This window comes from Acipenser ruthenus, chromosome 14 (genome assembly GCF_902713425.1).
Source record: "Acipenser ruthenus chromosome 14, fAciRut3.2 maternal haplotype, whole genome shotgun sequence".
Taxonomy (NCBI): Eukaryota; Metazoa; Chordata; class Actinopteri; order Acipenseriformes; family Acipenseridae; genus Acipenser; species Acipenser ruthenus.
The window spans coordinates 14,653,354-14,668,689 of record NC_081202.1 but is presented as its reverse complement, the minus strand read 5'-3'; the positions used below and the strand labels follow the sequence as shown (position 1 = coordinate 14,668,689).

Genomic DNA, 15,336 nt, shown 5'->3' with positions numbered 1-15,336 from the left:
GTTTATACAACACTTTATATGGAGCATGTTTTACATTTAAAAAGTGAAAACAGAGAACTGTTTCAGGTTTGAATACAGACTGGCCTTTCTGGAAGACTGGAACAATGAAAATTACACAAGGGATTGGGAACTGTAGAACTAAGGTGTGTCGGTTTTGTGCAGAATTGTTTTTACTTGGATACGCGCGTCCTGTTCACTGTTCGCGTGGCTCCAGCGCGTGCCCGTGCGAAAAAACTCCCTTCTGATGACGTCGTACTCGGCTTCAATGAGCCGTCGTGCCGGAAGGAAAGATGGCGGATCATGAGGAGCAGTTATCTGAGGAGGAGAAGGTAGGGGATGCTAAGCGTCTTATATGGATGCAATGCTTACGAAAAACTTGACGTTTAGCAGTATTGCAACCCGGTTTGTTGTGACCTACAACATGTCATTTAAAAAATACTTATTTTTTGCAGCAAGTAGCGATTAAACGGGAGGCCGCTGGGCTCGGGCATCAACTATTATTATTTTTAGCTACCCAGTCCCTGCCCAACTTCCGTTCTAGTCTAATCTCTATCGGGGACGCCGCTCCTTGTACGGTCCGATCGCAACAAATAGGAACCGGGCTGCATATAGCCGCCTAGTCTATTTGCAGCGGCGAAGTGGGTCAGGGAAAGTCATTATGTTCACTTTCTGGGGTTTCAGGTTAATCGATCTGTTAGTACAGTACACGCGTTTTTGATGCTAGGTCGTGTTGTTGTTTTTTCAATTAGCTAGATAGGATGTGTATTTAAACGCGCCCATTTGCCAGTGGCACTGATTGTGACTGTATATGTACATTGAAAATACCTGAGCAAGGTGAAATTCTTCAATGTGCTTGTTCATTGCACAGAGACTCATTTGCCTAACCGCACAGGCCCTATTGGGTACTCTATCTGGCACTGTCTGTATGCACCTAGAGACAGCCGTTGGGACACAAGAGCAAGGGAAAGGGGATGAGAAATAATACCACAGATCTTCTAAGAAACATCTGAAATAGGGCTGTAAGATCACAGGAGCTTGTGTGCCAATAGAAGGAAATAAGTTTTCTTGCGTTGTGAGGGTGGGAGTAGGGGTGGGGTAACAATAGCCTTGAATCACACCAACAGTCTCCACTCCGGATTACAGACCGATTAGTGATGATTTGATAACAATATAACCAGGGCACCATATGTTGCCATTGGGTACCGGTGGACGTTTGATAGTGTTTGTGTTAAACTTAATGAACAATTACCTCCAATATGCTTCTTGAAATTAGGTTTATTTTAAGTAGGTCTTTCTGCTTTGTCGCTGCACGTTTCCAGTATATAGATATGAAAGGGCTGCACCCGTAGATGACATGTGTTTTATTGGACCCTAACAATACAGTAAGACAATGAGCCTTTTTTTTAGTCTGTGCTCAGAATGCCTAATACTTTAATTCTCATAGGAAAGTGAACACATCAAAAACAGTGACCAACTTAAAACTGCAGCTTTTTTTCATTTATGGAATATTTGAAATACTCCAAAAGGACACAACTACCCTGCCAGTGTTTTTTTTAATTAGTTGGCATGTTTGTGTTTTTTTTTTTATCCGTTTCCCACTAGGTCATTTGAACTGTTTAACAGATCTTTGTCTTATGATGCTATTTTAGAAAATCCAGACTGAAAAATGTTGAAAACTTAAAGCTCCGGCACAGAAGACATATAAGCAAGTTACTTGATTCTTGAATGTTGAATAAATGGGCCATTAAAAAATATCTTCTGGCCTTCCTACTGCTACCATGTGTTTGATGGATGCATGCAGCCTACTGAACTTATTCAAAATCACCCTGCTGAATTGATATAAATTGCTCTCTGAACTTCTTGCATGTGGGTTTCAGTGCTTATTGTTCTTATGCTGTCTGGACAACTGAAAATTCTTACAGAATGCTGAAGATTCATATTCACACATTTCACAGAGTACACAGCCAGTATTATACAGCAGTGTTGGGTCATCATTCATTACAGTTTTTCTCTTTTTAATTTTGGTAACTGCTTTCTCGTACAGTAAGTGGAGAAAACATGTCAACCAAGACCACTGCGGCTTTCATTAGGGAACAATAGTTTTAGACTAAAATGTAATATAAACCCCTAAAACGTTTGTTGAATGAAAACAGAGTGCATCTGATAAATTAGTGGGGTTTGGATATTTGAGTTAAACCAAGATACAGCACAAGTTCTACCCCACAAAATGAATTTCTTCAGGGTTAAAACCTGGTTTCACCTGAAAATGATGTCAAAAAAGTTGATTTTCACTGTTAACTGTTGGGCCCAAATTCCACAAAGACACAATCATAAAAAAAGTTTATAGATATTGAGTACTTGTGAAGGACATGGAATTAGATTTTGACATTTCAAATATTTTTGTAAACTAAACTGTTATTGTAATAACAAACAAAATTAATTTAGTGTCTGACTTTTCAGAGTTTGTGGAATGTACTGCTTTGTTTTTGGGTTGTTTAGGTGGAAGTTAAACTCTTCTGCAGTGCTCAATAAAAAGGCCTAGAGGGCACAGTGATATTTTCTTCGTTTCACAAGCAGTGTCAGACAGGCATGATGCTGTTGCAGTGTTGTGATGTCATTATGGATGCACTGTAGGAACATTTTCCAATATGATAATTATGAGAGAAAAAAATATATAGTATGGGTTGTTATTAGGTTAGAGTTTAAAGTTTTAAACATCATATTTACACTACTCAAAAATACATGTCAAATATAGGTGTTAACCGTAGTGTTTACCTAGTAGTGGTACTGTATCTGAAAGCAATTTTGTTTTATAGTCATTATTTCTTCAGTCTTTCCCATATACAATGTAATGCTGTTCAATAAGATACACAGTCTTATACACAAATATTGTACAGACTGCAGTAGTTAATATAAAAATGATGGACTTCTAATGATGGCTTTTAGGAGTGGTAGCAAACATTCCCAATATAAACGTTAAAACACCCCAATAAAGACAGTAATACAGGCAATGCAGAACACAAATTGTATTCCTCACAAACACAAAAGTCTATACAGGTATGATAAGTAAAGTAAGTAGAGTTTTAAACTAGTCAGGTTCTCCAGCCCTTACTGACGAAATAGAAGAAAACGAGGCGACTGTTTTAATTTGCTTAACTGCAACAATTTAAAGCACACAATACTCGATCCAACGTTTGGGTGGTCTGAACATCTGTAAATTTAATGTGCCTCCGTCTGCTGGTCCTTTTTTTGGCAGCTAGGTCTTGTAGCCGTTTTAGCAGCATAAGCTGTGTGCGTAATACACCACACGCAATTCATCACATGATCACAGTTGATCAAAGATCGGATAATTGACTCTACTGTGTGTGTGTATATATAGAAAAAAGTTGTTTAAATCCATAACCAGTCAGAGTAACAGTCAATCAAGAGAAAAACTACAGCAGTGCATTTCTAAAACGCAGATATAAAAGACAACATTTCCCCTTTTGATCCCTATCCAATAATTTTATTTATATTACAAAGTAGTTTTATGCATGAAATGTGTAAAAATGGTTCCACTGCTCCCTTCATCCTCTTAAAAAAAATTAAAAGCAGCGGAGGTCTCAGTATCCCATATAGCACTGCGCATGTCCCTGGTATTAGAGCGGCTCAGTAATCCTGTATCAGAGCATCTTACCTGTTGACTCTCAGGCAAGGTTTTGGACAAGTAAAACACATGCTCAGAAATCATGGTTTTAAGACCATGGATGAGGCCTGCAGGGTTTTTATTGAGAACTATTCCGACATCTTTCCTGCTTTTGCAAAACTTGCAGCAATTGCAATTACAATACCTGTATCTTGTGTACCAGCAGAACAGGGTTTTAGCTGTCAGAACAGAGTACAGACCAGCAAACGCTCATTAAGTGAGGATCATCTAAAACATGGCAATTTCAATGGAAGCTCCGGAGAATTATTAAGACTTTGATCTGGAAAGAGCACAAGTCATTTTTTGACTTGGGTGCTGAAAGGAAAATGTAAAGAACTTTTGAACAGCAAAAATGTAAATAGTTGTGATGTTGACAGCTACCCGCAGAGACATTGGTATATGTTCTACAAAACTGATTTTTACTTTGTGAATGGGGGATTTTCAAAAGAAAAAGTTTCATGGTAAATGGGGTTTTGTCTATTTCTACTAGCATTAGTTATACTGTGTTCTGTTTAGCATGTTAACTTCATTAATCTGAAATAGTTACACTGGAAAATATGTAACAATGTTGCTACAATGTAAAAACGCGAATGTTATGGTTTTTACAAATGTACATTTTTAAAGGCTAGCGCGACCTCTGCATCTCATTAAATGGTCACGCAAATTAGTTGTGTTACCGGAGTATCCCAAATTCTGAAGAAATAGGCTATATATATATAATATATATTTTTAGATTCATTATGAAAAAAATACAATTAACAATCAAATAAACCTTGAACATAATGTGTGCATCTTTCAAATATGGATAATTAATGATCTACAAAGTGATGGTAATAAATATATTGTATTAAATAAGTTTTACTGGAATTATCTTGTTAGCTAAATGTACTTTAACCATGACCTGCTCTGCTCTTGGTATTGTACTGTAACTGGAACCTCTGTCAGTGCTGGCTTAAGAGATTATGTTTTTTTCTTATCACAGGGGTGCTTTTGTTGTAGTGTCAATCGCAACTAGGAGTGTGATAATGAATTTGCTGTACTTAATTATAAAAACAAAGATATGTTACAAAGTAATAAAGGAATTCCTGAGTCAAAGCCTGTGATCGGAGGTCCCGAGCATACGTGTCAAGTGTTTAATCAGTAAGCAGTGATTCAGAACAGGTGTCATTAATTAGTGTCATCTCTGAGCTGTGATTTATTTGCTGTTCTGTTATTGAGCAATAACAGAACTTCTGCTCTCCACAGAAAACAATGGGTGAACAGTGTCCATTTGTTGGATAATTCAAAATAATGACTTGTAATGTGTCCCTTCATTTCAGGTGCAGCCTTTTCCCAGTGTTGCCTCTCTAATGCCTTCTATATAATTAATGTGCTCGACAGTCTCACCCAACCTCTTAATTTTGGGCGCTGTTAATCAAGAATGTTTTTTCTTATTAGATTCAAATTCCTATACGCTTAGCATATTGCAGAACTCATAACCTTCTACCACAGTGTACGATTTGATGAAGATGCTGATAAAGTACTCTGCAAGTCACAAATGCGTGTACAGGGCTACTTTGCGCAGGCATTGTGATGGATTTGGCTGCGGCAGATGCCTGCTTTATTGCCTTGTACCCAGTACTGTGTTTTGATAGTATTTCGTCACAGCACTGCCATTTCAAACCAAACAGCTTCCCGTTTGCAGCTGGCTTACCTTTAAAGTAGCTGCATGCTCTTCTGTTTGTACAGTCACAAAGGTAAGTGACTAGCTTTTTGGGAACAAAAGCCAAAAAGCACTCCAATGGAGAATGCAAACTCTCAAGTTCCATGACATCTGTGTAGACAGGTGCAAAATGAAATGATGGAGGACTGGCATCATTGTAGGGATCAGTAATAAACACCCAGTCCCCTGAAGTGTCTTGGTTAGGTAAGTATTCACCCCCCTGAATACTTGGTAGAACCACCTTTGGTGTCTTTTGGGGTAAGTCTGTACCAGGTCAGCATACCAATAGACTGCGTTCTATACCTGCCTGACTGGAGATGCAGTGATTTGAACTTTGTGACTGTTTTTTTAACATGTGATGATTTTGTTAAATAAATAAAAAAAAATCCTATTTACACAACTTTTATTATTATTAATTATGAATTACTCATTTAGCAGATGCTTTTATCCAAAGCGACTTACAGAGACTAGGGGGTGAACTATGCATCACAACTGCTGCTGCAGTCACTTGCAGTAGTTTTTTTGTTATCAAGATATTCATTAAAATAATCAGTCATATTGAAATATCATACCTTATACCTGGTGAATTACAGGTATGTTGAGGCTAAGACATCAGTCTGTCCTTTCTATGTATGTACCATTCCCAAATTAGGCATCAGTTTGCTAACAGGGCTAAAAACTTAACATGCTTCCACACCAGTGTCACATGAGTGTGTGTGTGTGTATATATATATATATATATATATATATATATATATATATATATATATATATATATATATAATATAAATTTGTCAACTGCATGGAAACTGGAAGAGCATTACTGAGCTGCCAAAGTATGCATGTGCTCTTCACAGAAGTTACATCGAAGAAGTGTTATCACTATGTTATCACAGGGATCAGCAAATAAAAATAAAAACATTCTGCTTGTTCTGCACTTCCCCAGTGAGACTTGTCACAAATCAGTTGTGAGCATCTCTTGACACAGAAATAAATGATTGAAAATGCCTTATTAAAGACAATACAATAAAGTAAATGCTGTCAAATAGCTCATTTTCCAAACATGAACTGGTTAACAGAATTTTTTGTGTGTGTTTGTGAGTTAAATAAATAAAATATTTGATGTCGTTTTGTTCAATTGCACAGTAATTATAAATTACTTAATAATGAGCTGAGTTTGTTACAGATCTGAAATGCATGAGCTGGATAGGACAGGACTTCTGACAGTACAGAATGGACATGTATGCTATCTCAGTGTCTCTCAAGCCACAGTCAGCAGTGCAAGTCTGTCTGCCCTCAGGCTCTGGCTACTCGGGGGATTTTCTTACACATTTGTATGCCCATCTATGGTCATGCACAGCACAGGGAGAACAGGCTACACTGCAACACTGACTGTCACTTTCAGATGTGACTGCAAACAGGACGTGCTACAACATTTCACAGCAATAAATATGGACGAAGCCAGCCTAAAATACAGAGCTGTAGACTACGCCAATGTATGAACGGTGTTAGCCTCCATCTGAGGTTGATTATATTTTGGTACTGTATCTGCCCCCACAAGAACAATTTGAAATAGTTTAAAGAGAGACAAAGGATAAACTGTGTTGTGTATACTTGTATTGTGCATCATGTTTAATTAATAAAAAATAACATTTTAAATGGAATTCAACATAAGCATAAAATATGCTGAAAGTGGCAAAAATATAAGTGATTCTAGTATTCACCTTTTGTAGTAGATTTATACATTGACCAGAGGATAGGTGTACGTTATTAAGCAATGGGAATACACAATGTCACTTTAAAAATAAACCTTTAGTTCTACAGTATAACATACAAAAGCCACTTGAAGGATGCATTTTTTTATTTGAATTATACTATTAGGCAATTTTGTTTATTGTATTTCTCGGGATTCTATAAACCAATTTATGACAAAAAATCAGCCCATGAAAAGGGGTCATTATGCTAATCAATTTCTCTTAATGTTGTCTAATTGCAGATACGCATAGCAGCTAACTTTGTCATTCACGCTCCCCCAGGAGAGTTTAATGAAGTTTTCAATGGTAAGTTCTGTATATACATATTTGTGTTGTTCACGCACACATTTTCATTTTAGTGTACACTTTCATAAACTGTAGCATATCGCCTAAATTAATTTTAACCTCACATCTAAGACAGAGGAGGTTGTCAGGCAGTGATATACTGTAGGGCAAGTTCCTACAGAGATTTTTTTTACTTATTTACATTGCGACAGTAGTTTATCTCAAAGGCAGAAATGACATCTGAGCTTGCTTTTTGATAAACTAGCTGCTAGGACTTGTCAAATTGCATTTTTTGTGATTGAGAATATGATTGTGCAGGAAATGTAGCAGTGAGATTAAACATGAAACAGCCTAGAGACTTGCTGTAAGACAGCAGGCCTCAGAATGGACTTTGACAGGAGGTGCTTATGACTCAAGATTCTGAATTGTAATGTTTGTTCGGCTGAATGACTGGCTACCCCTTGAGGTTTGTGCTGAGCAATTATTGGAGATCTATCAGCAGACAAATCCATCGCAATAGGAAGCGATCACTCCCTAGAGCAACGTCGTTGGAGACAAAATTGGGAATACCCCCCATACCAAAGTGAAGAACACAGCTATTTTGGGGCAAATGGGGCAGTATTAATATTTATAGTTAAATACAGTATTAACCTGAATGTGAATAGTACATTTCTTTTCAACAGAGAGCCTCAGTTTAAATCTGGTCAGGTCATGCAACTGTAATTATTTAAGTGCTCTCGGTTCAGTTGCTATATTGCCAGTGTTTTTGAAAGGGAGGCTCAGGAATTAATATTACCCTTAATCACCACCGTACTGGGATCTAATCAGCTTAGTGTGATGGCCCTGAGAGGAAACAATGTAGCCATCTTTGCTCTGCTCTTTGGATAAGTAGAATTAAAAGCTTATTTTTGTCTTATTACAATACATGGATTTTCCTGACTGTTCTTGGACACATTTTGCACCTCTGATACTTTTTTTACTAATCAAATATAGCAATAGAAGTCCTATCCTTCTGTACTTGTTTATACACCTTTCTAACAGATTGTCTTGTACCATTTCAGATGTGCGATTGCTGCTCAACGATGACAATCTTCTCAGGGAAGGTGCAGCTCAGTAAGTGTTTTACAGTTTTTTGTATTTCTCACTTTTTCAGTGAAACTACAAGTGTTTCTCACAGTATCATACTGTACTGTCAAGAGTTGCAGTACGTCGACTGATGAGTGACTGATACATAATGCATCTCACAGGTAGCAGTTTATTATGTCATGTTCATTTTACAATGAATCCTTTCTGCTATAGGTTTCCTTTGGCAGACTCTCCAAGGGGTGGGGGTGTATACAATGTATAATACACATCTTTTTTTAGGTAGAAATATCTTAAGGTATAACATTTTAATGTCTACAATGTCTATTAAATGAGACTTTTAGTTATATTCCCAAATTGTTGTACTGAACAGTTTGAGTGGCCTGGGAAGAGAATGTTGCTGACGTTAACCTAAGGTATCTTCTACTGATGGACATTAGTAAGGAAAAGAGGTTCCACCGAATTGTTTGGATTACTTTTTAGTACCATATAAGGACTTTAACTGTAGTGGTGTTATTACGACCACAGAAACGTGGAGTTCTATTACTCTTCATGTTCTTCATATTCTTTCTTTATATATTTCCTATACATTTAATATTTGTTTCATGTGTTCAGAGAGAGTATATCAAGGTTGACCTTAGCTGAGCTCTTCAAACTGTGCAAAATGATGTGTCTCATAATGAGACCCCCTTTAAACACAACATATTGTTAATTTTGCCTTTTGTAAAGTACCGTATTCTTTTGTTTTCTTTTTTTTTTAGTGCATTTGCACAGTACAATGTGGACCAGTTTACACCAGTGAAAGTTGATGGGTACGACGAACAGGTAAGTGATGAAATACATAAAAGGCTTATCGGTGGTCTCCAGAACTGACCACTAGGGCTGTGCCCTTATCATTTCATGTGCCTTCATACTACAAGTTTTACGGATTTACAATGAAATTTACTTTTTTCTTTTAATGGTTAAATGTGATTTAAATAATTATATGTAGGATGGGTGGGCCACTCAATGAAGACCACTGCCTTACACCATTAGAGTTTATCTTGTGTACATTTTTTGGAAAAAGATTGCATAAAGTAGAAAATATAATTCATTGGATGCCTGACATGAACAAGAAATACATGTTAATTTAATAGAATTACTACCTATCGGAGTGTTGAGTTGTTCTATATGGAGTAGTTTGGCTTTACAATCCAACTTTAAAGGAATTCTCTGCTGAAAACTTTTAAACAAATTATCAAATAATGTTCTAGCAGTACTGGTACAGAGTAAAAAAACAACAACAATGCTGTCTCTCTTTTAGTGAAGTGAATGATTTAAAAAATATTAGAAATATATTATTTTAATATCAGGTCTTACTACTTCCTACTAAAATGGTGTTCTCATTTTGTAGGTCTTAATCACAGAACATGGTGACCTTGGAACTGGAAGATATCTGGATCCAAAGAACAAGATTTCCTTCAAGTTTGACCACTTGCGGAAGGAAGCAAGCGATCCTCGCTCTCAGGATGTGGAGAACACGCTGGAGTCTTGGAGGAGTGCTGTGGACAGTGCTGTCAGGGCTTATGTCAAGGAGCATTACCCAAATGGTGTCTGCACTGTAAGTATGACGCAGGATTTTAAGGGTACTAACTAGATAATCATCAGGTGTGTATATTGGTGTGTCAGGTGTCTGTTTCCCTTCATTCAAGTGAGCCTGGATTCTCAAAGCTAAAAGTACATTTCTACTTTGAAAATACCAGAGTTCTGGTTACCACTTGTGTATTTTGTAAACTTTGTTCAATGTCAGGTTTCCATGGAGCCTACTGTAGGGGCATGACTGTAAAAAGCTTTAAGAACATCAATTTGGTATCCCAAATTCTTGTGTAAAACATTTGCACAAACAGACCACTCAGCTCATTGTAATTCAAAATGTTTTTAACTGCTAAATTATGAAACTAACACTGCGATGCATTTGAGTTTGCAAGTAATATGCATACAGAAATATATACAATATGTATAACTCAAAACTTTTGAGACAACAATTGACTGTTATTGCCCTCTGCTCTTATCCATGTTATATGATGTGGAAAATTTGATTCCATATGCTTATGTAGATTTGGGTGAGAACAAAATCAAATTTATAAAATAAACTAATTGTATTTATTAAAAATATTTGTATTTATTGTATTTTATTTAGAATAATCAGTGCTTTATTTCTCCCTCTAGATATATGGAAAGACTATTGACGGACATCAAACCATCATTGTATGTATTGAGTGCCATCAGTTTCAACCCAAAAATTTCTGGTAAGTTTCAAATGTGAGTTAGGCATTGTCTGTTTTAATAGAGGGTTGGATCAACTGTTCTGTCACTGAAATACCTGCACAGTGTATGCTTTTCTGAAGAACTGTATAACAATGATTATGTTTCTAGAATAATGATAACCTTGCAAGACCAGGATATCAACATTTAAGCATTTCAGTTTATCAAAGGACAAAAAAACAGCAACTTCTATTTAATAGCCAGATAACAGACCTATTATGGCTTGTCACATTGAAAAAAAAACACACACTTAACCTTATTTTCTTGGTTTGTAGCCTCTTTGTGATGAATACATTGTGGCAGTGTTTAATATCATTAATATTGTATATTGTCCCTTTTAATTGGTTAATTTGTGTTTATGCCTAATATACCCTCTTTTATGGATGAGTTGCATTTTAATGTCAAAAGCACTGCTTATAAAGTTTTCTGACTCATCTGCATTATGATATATGCTTGAACATTAAGCTAAAACAGATTTTACTCCCACTTTAAAGGAATGGACGCTGGAGGTCAGAATGGAAATTTACCATCACCCCTGCAACAACTCAAGTGGTGGGCATTATGAAAATCCAGGTAAGCCTAATTTGCATATATTGCAGATATTGGCTTGTATCGCAGGGCTGCACTAGCACACTATGTAAAGAGGTCATATATTTATGTATTTAGCATTCTCAGGAAGCTGGTGCACAAAGGTTTCTTCAAAACAGTACAATTTTAAATTGAGAGCTCTGCAAAAAGGTTAGGTTTTAGAATCCTAATAACCTTTTTTCAGTAATGTTGGCCCCCAACAAAAGAAAGACTAGATGGTCAGTTTGACCAACCTATACCCTGCAAAGATCAGCCACTGCTGGATTTTATTAGAATATTTTACAGCACTTGGGAATCAGCCTGGGTATAGGCTGGACAGATTGACCACTTGGTCTTCACCCCAGTGGTGGAGGAAGAGAAAGATAAGGCCCTGGTGCAGGGACATTATTGTGGGACCCCCTCCCCAGACTTGTAAATTGTAACTCTTGTTTATGAACATAAAACATACCAAGTCAAGTGTTCATTATTTAACAGTATTTCATTTTCAGAATGTTAGCATGTATGAAATAGTATACCACTAATAAGGTTTTCTACTTGCCTACTTGAATTACATTTTACATCCATCTTTATATCCAACGCCACACTAGTTTAATCATAAGCTAAAAAGTTGAATCACCAGTCCCTCCAGAATTGTGCGATAACAGAGATTAATACAGAAATCCCACAAGTGTGAAGAATTCTGCACAGAAATTTGCAGAAATGGTCTCCTAGGAAACTGTTTAAAAATAAATACATTCTCAGAAATACAGGCATGTTAATTTTTTGTCGTTTATTTTGGTACTCTGCAGCACCCATTAACAGCTTTCCGCCTAAACTACAGGATGAATCGTGCACACAGACTATCACTGCAAAATACTTTGCTAAACAGTACCCCAACACTTTCCACAAAGACAGTGGGAAACTGTTTTGCAATATTGAGCGACCCCTAGGCTAAAGCACAAGTGGTCGCAGAGTTTGCTATAGAGACACTGACAAAACATAACAGTGCCTCCTACCAGCCTCCATGCAAACACAGTGCTAGGAGGTTCATTTGAATTTAGCATTTAAATTTTTTAAAACATAATTAAGACAATAGCGATACCTGTTGAAACGAGGGAGGATAAAATCTTAATTACTGGCAGCGGTAGCTGCAATTACATGAATATGAAGGGTGTGACATCTGTAAATATAAATGTGGAGGATATTATCACTGTCAAATGCTTTTTCCCCACTTTCAAACCCCTCTAGGGCCCTCTTGAGTGTGTGTTTCTAGCTTGATAAAGAAAATAGAAACTTAACGGGTATTTATACAGTAAATTTCATTGTAGGTTCACTACTATGAAGATGGAAATGTTCAGCTTGTGAGTCACAAAGATGTTCAGGATTCTATGTCTCTTTCTGTAAGTATAATATTATTACCAGCAAACCTTTTGTAAGAGTGTCTGCCTAGTCACGTGTGGTGCTTGTGCCCAGGGTTTATTGAAATGGCAGAGTGATAGGTAATTTTTATATTGGGCAAGCTCTGTATACTTGAGTAGATTTTAAGACTGGCCTTACATTAGGCATCACGAAAATCTGCATGACCAGAGTTCAGTTATTAAAAAAGCAGTCGTCCTATAGAGGTCCTGTAAACTGTCTCTGTTCTTGTATGGATCTGAGCCTGAAACATCCTGGGGGAATTTTCCTTTTTTAGTTTTGGGAAGTGAAATGGATGTTTATTTTATAGTAATAAAACTAAATTAAACAAATGTTGCATGCAGGTCTACTTGTTTTCTGCTAAAGTGGAAGCTGCTTTGAATTGGGTGCATTAAGTTGTGGTTTTTAATATTTGTTTTCATATTGCAATTGTGGAAATCAAAAGGAAGACCATCAGAGGTGTTTCATTTTTGTGTCCTCTATGACAATGTTAAAAGTAACATGAACTGTGCATGTGTGTTTTTTTTGAGTACCATAATCTGATCTAATATATATTTGTGTTATAATGAATTGCTAAATGTAATTTACATTCAGAACGAAGCTCAAGCTGCAAAGGAATTCATCAAGATCATGGAGGCTGCAGAAAACGAATACCAGGTGTGACTATCAGTTTATAAAACCCCTTATTTTCACATGCTGAATAATTCCACTGTAATTCAGTTTGCCACAATACAACTACCCTCTAACCTACAATGGCAGTGTTCCCTCCAGAGCAAGGCTGAGGCAAGTGAGTGGGGTAGCGTTGGAAATTGCGGATTGTCACTACCCATGTTATACCTACTCTGGACTATGATTTTTAGTAAACAGTCCCGCACTAAAAACAAAGACAAAACGAAAGAAAACAGGGCAGTCTTGGAGCTGTCCAGATATTATGCTTTTCAATAAACACAAGGTATACAAAGGCAGTAAAGATTTAATGTGTGATCTCCATCAACTCAAGCCTACCCGCCATACAGTAAAATGTACACTACAAAAATCCAGGCATTTGAGATATTCCCTGTCAAATCCATAGCTCGACATTCCATTTATTTATTTATTTATTTATTTAACAACTGGCCGAGAATCTATTATATTTGGACTTACTAAAGCCTACCTAGACGTCACTAAGATATCACCTGGTCTGCTCTGTAACAACACTGTGTGACGCATACTGTAGTATGTACGTTTATGTTCTTTTGAGTAAATGTTTTAATTTTGTAATACCTTTTTTTTTTTTTAAGACTGCCATTAATGAGAACTACCAGACCATGTCGGACACGACTTTCAAAGCCTTACGCCGACAGCTACCAGTTACACGCACCAAGATTGACTGGAATAAGATCCTAAGCTACAAGATAGGAAAAGAGATGCAGAATGCTTAAAAATGAACATTGCATGACTGGATTGGATTGTTGTATTGTCCTTGTATAAATTAAAAAATACATGAAAGGTTTTGTCTCACACTATGTAAAACATTTATTACACTTAAGATACCTACTTTTAATAAGCACATTTTATACAGAGGATTGCCATTAAAACTTACTATAACCACAGCATTGGGTTTTCATTTTAAATTATTATTTGTTGTTTCTTAAACAACTGTATTTAATCTTAAATAAAAAAAGAAACATCAATATTGTCGCACCAATAGTTTTATTGAGGTGGTGGGACCACACCTTTTAAAATATTGTGCTGTGGAGAGGCCATTTAAATCTTAAAAGAAATTATTTTAAATTAAACCAATAGCGTAGTTATTGTTTTTAAAAAGCAAAACAAATAGGAATATTAAAAAATGTATTCTTCATTTAATTTCTTTACTGTGAAAAGTTACTTTTTTGTGTCATCCCTGCACAAACAGCCACCCCATTCATCACATAATGTATTGTCATCAGTGTTTGTATTCTTCATAGTATGTATGCTGAGCAAAATATAACATTTCTCTCTTGGTTACAAAGATATGCACAGGTTATAATTTTGCTTCATGACATGATCATGTATCCTAGCAATGAAAGGCAAGGTGTCATTAACGGGGTCTTTTGATCTGTATCTTAATACAGCTTACTGAAAACACACAAAGAACTTTACTGCTTAATATGTACTTATGTTAACTCCTTAAAGAAGTTTGTATTACATTTGCCCTTTAATTGTTTATTTTTATTAAACAGACATGACTGTATTATAACAAGGCACATTGTAATATATAATACCTGTATTAAAAATCTTGTCTGTCCGTTTGGTGGCTCTTCTTCCCACTCTTGGAATGAACTGTAGTACAATATCAATGATGTTGCATTAAATGATGGATTTTCTATTTAATTGAGTAGTAAATGACTGTGTTCACAATGTATATATTTTTTGCTGGACTGTAACATTTTCCACTTAACCCACTCATCCACTGATGTCTTATTGGATCTGTTAATAAATATGATAGTAACTTGATAGCTCTATTTTTTATATTGTTATTTTGTTTTAGAAATAAAAATTGGTAAAAATGCTCTTTA

General features: G+C 36.2%; 1 protein-coding gene across 1 annotated transcript; it reads left to right on the top strand.

Moving 5' to 3' along the window:
* The first annotated feature begins 205 nt into the window (after window positions 1–205).
* Window positions 206–15,151, top strand: LOC117419997 (F-actin-capping protein subunit alpha-2). The gene is made up of 10 exons (XM_034033480.3): window positions 206–329; window positions 7,384–7,447; window positions 8,488–8,539; window positions 9,271–9,334; window positions 9,903–10,109; window positions 10,718–10,797; window positions 11,308–11,386; window positions 12,709–12,780; window positions 13,391–13,453; window positions 14,077–15,151. The coding sequence occupies exons 1-10, from the start codon at window positions 291–293 to the stop codon at window positions 14,215–14,217; spliced, it is 861 nt and encodes a 286-aa protein (XP_033889371.1). The 5' UTR covers window positions 206–290; the 3' UTR covers window positions 14,218–15,151.
* Window positions 15,152–15,336: the final 185 nt, after the last annotated feature.